The 13,070-nt window shown below is 41.1% G+C and overlaps 1 protein-coding gene across 3 annotated transcripts in view; it reads left to right on the top strand.

Annotated features, from left to right (window-relative positions):
- Positions 1-13,070, top strand: part of LOC102479989 (alpha-1,2-mannosyltransferase ALG9) — a 107,095-nt gene that overhangs the window by 35,079 nt on the left and 58,946 nt on the right. For all 3 annotated transcript variants that reach the window (XM_014588807.2, XM_027772873.1, XM_006150981.2), the window contains 2 exons: positions 4,561-4,648; positions 4,822-4,927. In XM_014588807.2, the coding sequence (XP_014444293.1) occupies positions 4,561-4,648; positions 4,822-4,927 (194 nt within the window). The remainder of the gene's footprint in view (positions 1-4,560; positions 4,649-4,821; positions 4,928-13,070) is intronic.

The following is a 13,070-nucleotide window of genomic DNA, read 5'->3' as shown; positions in this document are numbered from 1 at the left end:
CACACACACACACACACACACACACACCCACCCGGCGGGAGTTTAAGCCATCGGGTCTGAGACTCGAACCACAGTTGACTACATGGGAGTCCAACAACATAGCCATTACGCCAACTGCTGGCCCCTATATATTTATATTCTTAGAGACCTTTCTCTTTTGCGGCCATTGCTGGAGCGGCAGCAGCCAAAATGAAGTTCATTCCTTTCATGACTTCTGACTGAAGCGAGAACTGTAAAAGGCATTTCAGTGCACCTTCCCACATCTGCAGGAAGATTTTGTCTTCCCCCCATTCCAAAGAGCTGAGGCAGAAGTACAATGTGCGATCTAAGCCCATCCAAAAGGACGATGAAGTTCAGCTTGTGCGAGGACACTGTAGAGGTCAGCACAGTGGCAAAGTAGTCCAAGTTTACGGGAAGAAGTCCGTCATCTATATGGAGCGGGTGCAGTGGGAAAAGGCTAATGGCACAACGGTCCATGTGGCATTCTCCCCAACAAGGTGGTTATCACTAGACTAAAACTGAACAAAGACCCAGAAAAATCTTTGAATGGAAAGCCAAGTCTCACCAAGTAGGAATGGAAAAGGGCAGATATAAAGAAGAAACAATTGAGAAGATGCAGGAGTAAAATAATCTTATATACAGTTCTTATTAAAAACTGCTAAGATGAAAAAAAAATCCAATAGAATTATACATATATAATTGTATATAGATTTATACAGGTTGAACACCTCTAATCCAAAAATTCAAAATTTTTTCAAATCTGAAACTTTAAGAAAAAAATTTGCCAGAGGATTTGTATGCTCACCAGAGATAGACACAGAAACAGAGAGGGAGAGGGAGAAAGCACCTCGCCTTCCAGTGGGATATGGTCACATTGCAATTTCTTTTCCTCCATCTCTCCATCTTGATGGGATTTTGGGCATGCACACCTAGCACATTTTTTGGGCCACCTGGTCTAGAACTCAAACCACATGATCAGCCATATAATACTTGGTTCCTTTAACCACTAGGCCATTTGGTTGCCCTAAATCAGAAACTTCCTGAGCACTAAGGTGACACCACAAGTGGAAAATTCCACACCTACCCTCATATGACAGGTTGCAATCAGACGGCTAAAATACAAAAATGGTGTATTCGAAAAAAAAAACAAAAACGAGGGTTAGCAGGTGGCATGGTGGTTAAAGGCGCTGGATTCCCACATGGCTGATCATGGTTTGAGTCCTGAACCTGGTGGCTTGCTTAATTTCTTTCCCTTCTCTCTCTCTGGTTAAATTAAAAAATACTGCTACTACTACTACTATTACTACTACTGCTGAATGGAATTAAATAAATAAATAATTCTTTTAAAAACAAATAAACCCAGAAAACAAAAGTATTTTATAAAATGACTTTCAAGGTGTGTATAGAAGGTATGTATGAAACCTAAATGAATATTGTGTTTAGATGTGGTTCTCATGCCCAAGAGATCTCGTTATGTGCATATATTCTAAAATCTGAAAAAGTAAAAAATTCAGGGACCAGCAGTTAGCATAATGGCTGTGTCGCTGGACTCCCCCGTAGTCGACCGCGGTTCGATTCCCGGACCCGGTGGCTTAAACTCACGCCGGGCGCATGTGCGTGTGTGCGTGCCCAAGATCCTGAGAGGAGAATGGAGGAGAAGGAAAAAAAAAAGAGAAGAGGATAGAGAAAGATAGCAAGTGAACAATAGAGGGGATGTTAGTGAGAAACAGATATGGTTTATTATCTGTTGAAGATGACGTGTATAGTATTCTCAACTGGACTGGTCTGGGAAGTATTTCATGATGGGTGAAGTCTTTTAACAAGCAAAATGAGAAATAGTGATTGACTGTTTTAAAAAATTATAATAATAATAATTATTGGGAAATGCATGGAAAAGACTTTGAATGATAAAGCGGGGAGATCGATGCCTCTGTATTGACTGACATGCATGGCATTCCCTTTTGAAAAAGCAATGGAAGTCAATGTAAAGTTATATGTAATCCAATGTAATATAAAGAAGATTATGATGATAATAAATAAAAAATTAAAAAATTAAAAAAAAAAAAAGTCCAAAATCAAAAGCACTTCTGGTTCCAGGCATTTTGGATTGAGAGATATTCAACCTGCATCATTCTTAATATCAGTTGCATGGTATTATATGACCATTCATAATAAATTTAACCATTGCCTTATTGGTAGACATTTGGTTTACTTTTTTTTTTTTCTTTTTTCTTTTTTTGGAGAGGATTTTGCTATAGGGCCCATGTGTTCTCTAGAAAGACAGAGAGAGACAGAGAGACAGAAAGCAAGAAATCATCCCCAGGGGAGATGGTCACGCTGCAATCCCTTCTCCTCCATTCTCCTCTCGGGATCTTGGGCACGCACACACACACGCCTGGTGTGAGTTTAAGCTACTGGTCCGGAACTTGAACCGCGGTCGACTACATGGGAGTCCCGTGACATGGCCATTACACCAACTGCTGGTCCCGACATTTGGTTTTCTTTTCTTTTCCTTTTTTAAGAGAGATTTTTGCTATAGGGTTCGTGTGCTTGCTGGGGAGACAGAAAGTAAGAACCCCCCGCCCCCCGCCATGGGGGATGGCCACAATGCAATCCTTTCTCTTACATTCTCCTCTTGAGATCTTGGGCGTACATGCACATGCGCCTGGTATGAGTCTCAAGCCTCCAGATCCAAGACTTGAGCCATGGTCAACCACGTGGGCATCCAGTGACTTAACAGTTACACCTTCTGCTTGTCCCATTGGTTTTTAGCTTTTTGCTCTTATAAACAATACTTCAGTGAATATTTTGATACAGATAACTTTGTGTACTTGTGGAATTTTATCTTGTGTAAATTTTTAGAAGGGTTACTAAGTTAGGCCATTTAAAATTTTCTTGATTGTCTTTTAGAATCTGATTTCCCCACTTCTAATCCTTTCTTCTATTCTCCAAATCATCCTCAAATTATTATGTTTCTCAAGATTTTATCTTAGGTCCTCTTCTGTACTTTCTGATATCTCTCAACCATTGGTTGTTCCCGTATCTTTCTGTCCAATTCAGTCATTTTTCTTTAGCTTCATTCATATACTAGCTCTTATTATATATCTCCCAAACTCATTATCTCCCCTCCATATCTTTTCCTTTACCTATGTTTCTATTCTGGTAAAAGACACCACCATCTACTCAATGCTGAGCCAGGAACCTACCTGAAAATTATGAGACTTTTTTTTTTTTTAAATGTAACTTTATTTATTTATTTTAATTTGACCAGAGAGGGACAGAGAGAGACAGGGAGGGAAAGTGAGAAAGCAAGCCACCAGGTCTGGGACTTGAACCACAGTCAATCATGTGGGAGTCCAGTGTTCTTAGTCACCATGCCACCTGCTGGCCCTGCTGTGACTCTTTTCTCTTAAGTTTTTGCCATAGGGCACTTGTGCTTGCCAGAGGGAAGAGGCACAAAGAGATGCAGAGACAGGGAAGCAAGAAATCACCCCTTAGTGGGATGACATGCTGCAATCTCTTCTTCATTCTCCTCTCAGGATTTTGGGCATGCATGCATGCATATGGTCCCAGTGTGAGTTTCAAACCACTGGGTCTGAGACTTGAACCATGGTCAGCCAGGTGAGAATCTAGTCACCTTAACCACAACGCCACCTGCTTGCCCTTCTCCCAAATATTTTTAAAATTTATTTTATTTTATTTGTTATTATTATTTTTAAAATTTGTTATAGGTTACATGCACTCACCAAAGTGAGAGAAAGAGAAAGTGAGAGAGAGAGAGAGAGAGAAAGTGAGAAAGCAAGAAAGCAAGCCTCCAGGCCCAGGACTTGAACTGTGGTTAGCCATGTGGGAGTCCAGCATCTTAACCACAACATGACCTGTTGGTCCCTCCTGAATTTATTTTTAAGAGAGATTTTTGCTATAGGGCTCATGCACTCACTGGTGAGATAGAGACAGAGAGAGAGAGAAAGCAAGAAATCACTTTCCGTAGGGGATGATGCCGCAATCCCTTCTCCTCCATTCTCCTCTCAGGATTTTGGGCATGCATGCACACATGCCTGGCATGAGTTAAGCTGTTGGGTCCAGGACTTGAACCACAGTCAACATGGGAGTCCAGCGATGCAACCATTGCACCATCTGATGTAAATCATGCCTGGCTTGAAAATTACGCCAGATTTTATGCCCAGAATCCCAGGAGGAGAATGGATTGTGGCATGGCCATCTCCTCCAGTGGTGATTTCTCACTTTCCTTCTCACTGACTCACTCTGCCTCTCTCCAGCAAGCGCATGCACCCTATGACAAAAATATAAAAAAAAGAAAATGGAGTTCCTTCCAGCAGCTCAGCATTTGTATTTCTCATGCATCCCTGGGGTACATAGCTCTCTGATGGGTCCTGTGAAGAGATAAATATATTTCTGAGAAGATGTCTTTTCTCTTATAGCTTTTCCCCTCACTATAACTGGTAGAGGTGTTTTATTTCAGTTTTGCAGGAGGTATGTGAATCTAGTCTCTGTCTCTAAGTATTTTATTTAAGTCTCCACTTTCTGTTTCTCTGTTAGTTTACCCATTGCCTTTGATCTGCTCGTCCTGAAACACAGGTGGAAGAGTTTCTTTCATTGGTCACTGGTAGCCCTAATCCTCTTTCTGGTGAGTTATTTTTTCTTATTTTATTCTAAAGTTGCAGTGAAAGCAGTCTTTGATGTGGGAAAGGGAACATTTGGATTTCATGCTGTTTTTAAATTTCAAGTTTATCCTATTAGCATTTGGAAAATGTTTACAGACCAAACCTCCCAACGGCTGAGTGTTTTCTTCTGTTCTAGGTGCCCGTGGTGGTCATTGACAGTTACTACTATGGGAAGTTGGTGATTACACCACTCAACATTGTTTTGTATAATGTCTTTACTCCTCATGGACCTGACCTTTATGGTAAGACTATGAAATCTGGGGAAAAGTTAGGAGATAACTTTATTTGCCTGAGCTTCAAAATTTTAATTCAGTTGTCTCATTTCATCAAATGTCTCATTTCATCAGATCTTTGCTACCAATCTTCTTTTCCTATTTAAAAATAGAATGACATTTGAATATAGCACAGTGATGACATGTGGCCACTCAGTTATTTCTCCTTGATTAATGTGATGTTCAGATACTGCCTCTCTGTTCATTCTGCTGCTGTTCCCAGTTTTAGAGTTTTAAGATTCTGTTGGGCATACCATGGCTTTTGAGTCTACTCTTTTTAAGGATTTTGCCGTAGGGTGTGTGCCCTCGCCGAAGAGAGACAGTGAGAGGGTAAGTGAGGAATTCCCCAGGGGGGATGGCCACATCATAGAGGGTAAGTGAGGAATTCCCCAGGGGGGATGTCCACATCATAATCCTTTTCTCCTCCATTCTCCTCCTGGGATTTTGGGCATGCGTATGCACGTGCTCAGCGTGGTTTTCAAGCCACCAGGTCCAGGACTCAAACGGTGGTCAAACGTGGGAGTCCTGTCCCTTAATTGCTATGCCACCTGCTGGCCCAGATTCTACTCTTTTTTTTTTTTTTAAGTTACTTTTTTTTTCTTGAAAATGACTGATTATATCAATAACAAAAGAAAACAAAAACATAATGCCGTCAATCTACTTAGTTATTATTAGCAGAGTGTATTCCTTGAGACATTTTATCTATGCAAATACACATAAAATGTTACTTTTTCTTTTTTAGTTTTGCATGACTTCAACATGAGGCATTAGTAGACTAAGTTCGGAAAATTCGTAGACAAAGAGGGTCAAATGAGAACGAGGTCAGCCTGAGAAACTGGATGGTTTGGCCAGCTTAGCGTTAAGAAGAAAATTATGGAATGCCTTTAATCTGGGGATGCATCCTCTAGTTTACTCCCATCTCTACCCTCCTGTGATGCCTTCTACTCAACCAGCCTTTGCACCAGTTTTATTTGGCCCCTGAGAGCATTTGATGTAGTTACAGTTGCCACTGGATGAGCTGGTCTGATCAGATCAGCTAGGTCAGTAAACATTTTAGGAGAGAGACAGCTTTTTTGTTTGTTTTGTTTTTGTTTTATTTTTTTGATTAAGTATAGTTTCTTCTGCCTTACTTTCTGAGAGTCTTACTAGGGCATTCAGTGCATGTGATTATCTTGGGCTCTGCTCTGAAGCAGGTTATTACCTCCCTCTGTACTGCTTATAAATTTAAGTTTTGTCAGTAGCCATGACTGTCATCTCCCTGTGCCACTTTATCCATAGAACCAACAGAACTGAATGAGGAGACTTGTAGTAAGAATGTGGATGAGATTTACTTGAGACTCCTGAGATTGGGGACTATTATAATTTCATCAACATATGACATAAGATAGGTTAAAATAAGCAGTGTTTTGTTTGGTGAATTGAATTAACAAATCCCATAGTTAGAGAATAACTGCTTAATGAAAGAACTTGAAAAGATTTCTTTATGGCTCCTATGATTCCCAAGAAGACCCCCAATTTTAAGCTTTTGCCTCTAGATGTCTCCCTTTAGCCAGAGAGAGTGTGCATGTTTTTAATTGTCCTTGTTTTAGTTTACTTATAAAATTTTATTCGATTCTACAAGACAGTAAATGGTCTTAGACCCAGATTGCACAGCGGAAATCTATTTACATGGAGCCTGTTGGAAACATAATATCCCTTCTGTGTGGGTGAATCCATTGAGTTGATTTGTGTTGCTTTTGAAAAATTGGCTTCACAAATTGGCTTCATAAATGGGTTATTATATATTGATATGCTGACTGCTTATAAAACCTTTTGTGAGAGTATATGAACATGATATATATTTTCTTCATCCTCTAGATCCATGAGGCTTCTAAATCTGGCAATAATCAGGGAAGATAGGAAGGAAAGAATAAATTACTTTAACCCTAGTCAGGGACCACTGTGGTAGATTTTATGGTTTAATAGAGCAGTGGCCAGTCTTTTCTTGGATGGTGACATTTGCTATTCATTTCAGCCGGTGTTACACTTGAGAAAAGTCCATGGGACATCTTTCTGTCTAATTTGATGAACCTGAGATGGCTTCAGTTCAGATTTTGCTATTTTATAGGAACTGATCCTAGTGGTAGTAAAAAATTCATTGGGACAGAGGCAAGTGTCAGGTGGGCCAAGAACACGACTGATAACAGTGTTACCATCAGCCAGACTTCAGGGAATTATTGTGCCTTGGTGATAGAATTTTTGTGCTTTTACCTCATTTTTGAACTGGACAAATTTGCCCAAAATCTCAAAAGGAGAGAGAGATGGAGGGGAAGGAATTGTGGTGAAACCATTCCCAGTGAGTGGTGCTTTCTCCTCTCTCGCTCTTTTGAGTGCTTGTGCTCTCTGGTAAAAAAAGTGGAAAAATGGATTGTCAAATGTAGGGACTGCTGAGATAAAAAGATCAGATATTGCTGGTCAGCAGCTAGCATAATGGCTATGTCGTTGGACTCCCATGTAGTCGACCGCGGTTTGAGTCCCAGACCTGGTGGCTTAAACTTACACCGGGCACGTGTGTGTGTGTACCCAAGATCCCGAGAGGAGAATGGAGGAGAAGGGATTGCAGCGTGGCCATCTCCCCTGGGGGGTGATTTCTCGCTTTTTGTCTCTGTCTCTCTGGTGAGTGCACATGCCCTATACAAAAACCTCTCCAAAAAAAAAAAAAAAAGATTGAATATTGAATATTTTAAAAACTTAATACTATTACAGCATTGTCTGAATTTGAGGTAGAAACTTTAGCATGAACAAATTATTTCAATCTCTCCATTGTAATTGTAATGTAAATATTTACTCTCTCTGTTGTTCCTCATTTTCAAGGGGATCTTTCTATACTTTCTTGCTACATAGCATGTATTAATGACACATTCCAGACCTGAGCTGACTCTTTTCTTTTGAAACTGGGGAAAGAAAGAGTACTTTTACATGAATATTAGTTAAAATAGATTTTGTTAATCAAATATGTATTATATTCCAGAAACAGCCATTATTTATCTTTATTACCAGGTGAGAAACACTGAGGATGAGATGGTGAGGAACTTGCCACATAGTTAAATAAGTGGCAGAAAGGAGCTAAGAGTTCAGGATTGTCTGACTCCAAAAATGTGTATTCTTTGCACTGAAAACCACCTAAGCAAACCCCTGGAGTTGGGCTACTGAGATTCTACAGGAGAATGAGCCTGCAAAAACAGAGCATTGGGGCCAGCAAGTGGCATGGTAGTTGAGATGCTGGACTCCCACATGGCCAACAGTGATTTGAGTCTCACTTTTCCCCTCTCTCTCTGGTCAAATTAAAAAAAGAAATAATAATAATAATAAATTAATCTTAAAAAAACCCCAAACAAACCCAGAGTTTGAGCTGAGAGGTAGCAGTAGTTAAGGTCTAATCTGTTAGAATGGCTGGGAAGTTACCCCTTTGGTGTTCTGTGCTTTTTGACTTGGGGTGAGCAGGAGACCCTGGAGCTTGGATGGCAGTGATATGCACACTGGCAAGCTTTCTTCCACATGGGAGCATTGCGTCGGACCTTGTTCAAGAAAGGACAAGTGTTCAGATGATGTAAGGAATGTGTGGCATTTAGGAAATTTAGATAGTGTAGCCTAAAATTGCAAAGTCATAGGGAGGACATTTTTATGGGGGTCAAAGATCAAGAAATAAAGTTTAGTGCTGCAGAAAAGTAAGTGATTGGTCTTGGCGCTGATTTGCCTCTGGTAACATTTGAATTGTCAAATATTGATGTTGGCAGATTATTTTTTTCTGTCGAGTGAAAAGCAGTGTTCTCTGATGAGGAGCATACAGACCTGGTGAAGGCCTAGGGGACACTTAGGGCAAACACCCTTCCCTCCAAGAAAGTGAGTCTACTCAATACACAGAGAGGACTCCATTGCCTGATTCGTGTTTTGTTTGTTTTTCATTTGCTAGAGGGCATGTATGCTCACTGGAGAGAGAGAGAGAGAGACAGAGAGAGAAAAAGTAAGAAAGCAACTCACATGGGGGATCGCCATGTCGTAATCCATTTTCCTCAACTTCAGTTTTCAGGATTTGGGGCATGAATGCACAGACACCTGGCGTGTTTCCCAGGTCCTGGGTCTAGGACTCGGACTGTGCAGCTAGGCATGTGGAATCTAGCTATCTTAACCATGTGCCACTAACTGGCTCACTTGTATGTTTTTTGTTTGTTTTTAGTTTTTCCCCTTTATTCATGATAGAGTACATGTGTGTACATGAGACAGAGAGAGAGAAAGAAAGATGAGAACTTTCCACAGGATCTGGTCACACCATGAACCTTTCCTCCATCCCCTCAGCCTGCCAGATCTTGGGTACTCACACATTTCCCCAGCATGCTTTCAGGCCCACTGGGCTGGGGAGTTGAACCATGTTTGCCATGTTGTATCTGGCTTCTCTCTCTTTTATTTTTTTTTTTAACTATAGAGTACACGTGCTTATGAGAGAGAGAGAGAGAGAGAGAGAGAGAGAAAGTAGGATCGCCTCACCACAAAACCTTCTCCAGTCTCCTCTTGGGATTTTGTACCTGCCTGCACATGTGCCTGGCATGATTTTCAAACTATGGGGGTCAGGATTCTGAGAAGTTGGCCATATGGGATCCAACATCTTAACCTTTCTAACCACCTGCTGACCCTGCTTCTGGCTTCTCTGGAGCCATAGTTTACTGCCGCAGCACAGAGCTGGCCTTTTATGCGTTTATGTATTTTATAAACATCTGTCAATCACTGGACAGGAAGATTCAGAAAGTAAAGGTGACTGGCCTTTGATGGGAGGTCCATGGTTTTCCATTTTTATTCTTATGATGGTAGAGGAAAAAGCCCCAGTAGAGTGTTATGAGACCTACTTAAAGCTGACTGCTAACCAGAACTATTCTAGAACCTTCACTGTTTTGTTGATTACTTCTGTTAAACCTTGGTGGCTTTTCCCTCTTGGTGGTGCAGATTTGACATTTATAAGGATGATTTACTGTAGTTTAGTTCTTGCAGTGTGTAAAATTATAGGCCTGTAAACTGGTTCCCCTTCACTCAAGCTGTAGAACAGTAAACATTATGCCTTCTTCTTTACCCTTTCAGAGCTCCCTTTAGCTCATCTGAATGGAAGGAACCAGGGCACTTTCCTTAATGAAGGAGGCTGTGAGTCATTCCCTACAGAGACCTGCTGCCAGCTTTTTTTCACCTCCTCTCTTGCACAGGTTCAGTTGCCTACCTTGTCATTCCAGTGCGTTTTTCCTGTAGAGTTCAACTTTGATGTCTTCTGAGCAGCAGTGTTGAGTATCTCCCAGGAAGGAGATAAAAGTTTTACCTTTTACTTTCCTAAAGTGGATGACTCATCATGTAGGGGAAGACATTGACTAATAGAATTCACTGTTTGTGTTCCCTTTTGCCCTTGTTTTTAAGATTGTTGTTGCTTGAACCTTTTTCACTCTTGGCCGATCCAACAACTTCTGCCCCATCTTTCAGGGAAATAACAGACTATTACAAAATGCTCACAGCCTAGCTGAGAACTTGATTTATGAGCTTCTAAAACATGAAAATGTTTACAAGTTTAATAGTTTTGGTTCTAACAAGAGGCTATTGTAAGTTGTAGTAGGGATAAATATTTGCTGAAAACTAAAGAGCTTCCCTGAGAAAATAATCTATATGTGTAAATATTGAAGAGGTAGAGGTTTTTTTCCTACTGATGTTTATCATGTGTATTAGATATTTAAATGATAACCCCCTTTCTCTCTGGTCATGCTGTGTTTTTTTTTTTTTTTTTTTTTTTTCCTCACAGACTTATGTTGCCAGCATACTGTTAAGGAAAAAGACAGGTCAAAGGTTGATAGCACTGCCTCCATTCTGGTGGCCAGGAGGGGATTGTACAAAAGTTTACCTCTTAGGACCAGCAGATGGCATAATGGTTACATCACTGGACTCCCACGTAGTTGACCACAGTTTGAATAACAGTCCTGGTGGCTTAAAAACTCATGGCGGATGCATGGGCATGTGTGCCCAGGATCCTGAGAGGAGAACGGAGGAGAAAGGATTGTGACATGGCCACTTTCCTGGGGGGTGATTTCTCACTTTTTGTTTCACTGTCACTCTCTGTCTCCACAGCAAGCTCACACACCCTACAGCAAAAATCTCTCCTTTTTTTTCTTAAGATTTATTTAATTGTATTTATTATTGTTGTTATTTTTTAATTTGACAAGAGAGAAAGAAAGGAAGCCGCTAGGTCCAGGACTTGAACCATGGTTGACCATGTGGGAGTCCATTGTCTCAACCACCCTGCCACCTGCCAATCCTGCAAAAAAAATACACAAAAACTTGCCTCTGTGGAAACTAGATCTTAAAGTTTAGGAAATGTATTGTTAAGTATTAATTGAAATCCAGAGGAGACATATGTTTCTACTGTGAAAATAAAACAATCCATTAATTTCCTATGACCTAAATGATTATTTGTGGCCCCTATTTTATTTTATTTTATGTTCATTTATTTATTTATATTTTTAGAGAGGTTTTTGCTATAGGGTGCATGCGCTCACCAGAAAGACAGAGAGAGACAGAGAGATAGGAAAGCGAGAAATTCCCCCCAGGGAGGATGGCCACGCTGCAATCCCTTCTCCTCCATTCTCCTCTCGGGACCTTGGGCACGCACGCCACGTGCCTGGCGTGAGTTTAAGCCACCATGTCCGGGGCTCAAATTGCGGTCGACTATATGGGAGTCCAGCGACATAGCCATTACGCTAACTGGTAGTCCCTATTTTATTATTTTTTTAGAGAAATTTTTGCTATAGGGCATGTGTGCTTGCTGGAGAGACACAGAGACAGAAAGCAAGAAATCACTCTCCATGGGAGATGGCCATGTTGCAATCCCTTCTCCATTCTCCTCTCAGGACTTTGGCCACGCATGCACATGTGCCCAGCTTGAGTTTTAAGCTGCTAGGTCCAGGGGTCTGGGACTTGAGCTGTGATTGACCACATTGGAGTCCAGTGACATAACCATTACGCCACCTGTTAGTTCCCCAAATGGTTATTTATAAAGAATACAGGATTAAATGTCCCTATGAACTTGGCTTAGGACAGGACCTCTGTTCCTCAACAATCCCAATCATTGTATTTAGACAGGAAGAGGTGAGCTTTCCCTAAAGGTGACACGTAATTGAACTTGAATGCTTCCTTAGTGTAACCTTCCTCCCTCCTTCTCCTCCCCTCAGTGTTCTGGCATTACGGGTTTGGTTTCTAATCTTATTTTGCTGTGCAAGCTGCAAAATGTCAGGTTTTCCTGACTATTCCTCTGCCTTCTGATTACCCTTTTAAGCAATGCTGATTACAGGAAATTGCTATGGTGCAAGGCGGGTGTCACAACACACAGTGATTAAAACCCGCATGTGTCATTCACTGCCTGATTGAAGTAATCATGGAGAGGGAAAAGCAGATGAAAAACCTGCTAAATGTGCAGAGGGGGGCTGTTTTGCAGCACTTGGACTTAAGGATTTTGAGTTAAAGAATCGAAACTAGCGTGAGTGAGGCTTGTGTTGTCAGTCATGTTGCTTCATTCGGAATCTGTAAAGCTTCCAAGCAGGGCCTGGGGCTCTGAACATTATCCTAAGAAAAACAAGATGTTGCTTTTTACCTCACACATGGTGCCCTGTGTACATAACTATGAAATAGTGATTGAACACATGGAGGGGAAAGATGCAGAGTGTAAGTGGGAAAGGCAAAGGAACATAAAGAGAGGAATTCTGAGTAGCTCAGACCAAGTGTGTGTGTTGTTTTTGTGTTTTATTTTTGTTTTGTTTTATTTTTAGGTTTGTTCCATAGGGCACATGTGCTCACTGGAGAGAGAGAGAGAGAGATGGACAGACAGACAGTGAGAGGGAAAGTGAGAAATCACTCCCTAGGAGGAATAGCCAGCTGTAATCCCTTGCTGTAGTCCCTTTTACTCTGTTCTCCTCCTGGGATTTTGGGCATGCATGCATACACACCCTGTGTGATTTTCAAGCCTCTGGATCCAGAATTTGAACCACAGTTGACCGTGTGGGAGTCTAGTGCCTTAATCACCATGCCACCTGCTGGCCCCATGTGTTTTCTTTTT

The sequence above is a fragment of the Tupaia chinensis genome, unplaced genomic scaffold (genome assembly GCF_000334495.1).
Source record: "Tupaia chinensis unplaced genomic scaffold, TupChi_1.0 Scaffold000311_2, whole genome shotgun sequence".
Classification (NCBI taxonomy): domain Eukaryota; kingdom Metazoa; phylum Chordata; class Mammalia; order Scandentia; family Tupaiidae; genus Tupaia; species Tupaia belangeri.
The sequence above is the reverse complement of the archived record's forward strand: the minus strand, read 5'-3'. Positions and strand labels throughout refer to the sequence as shown.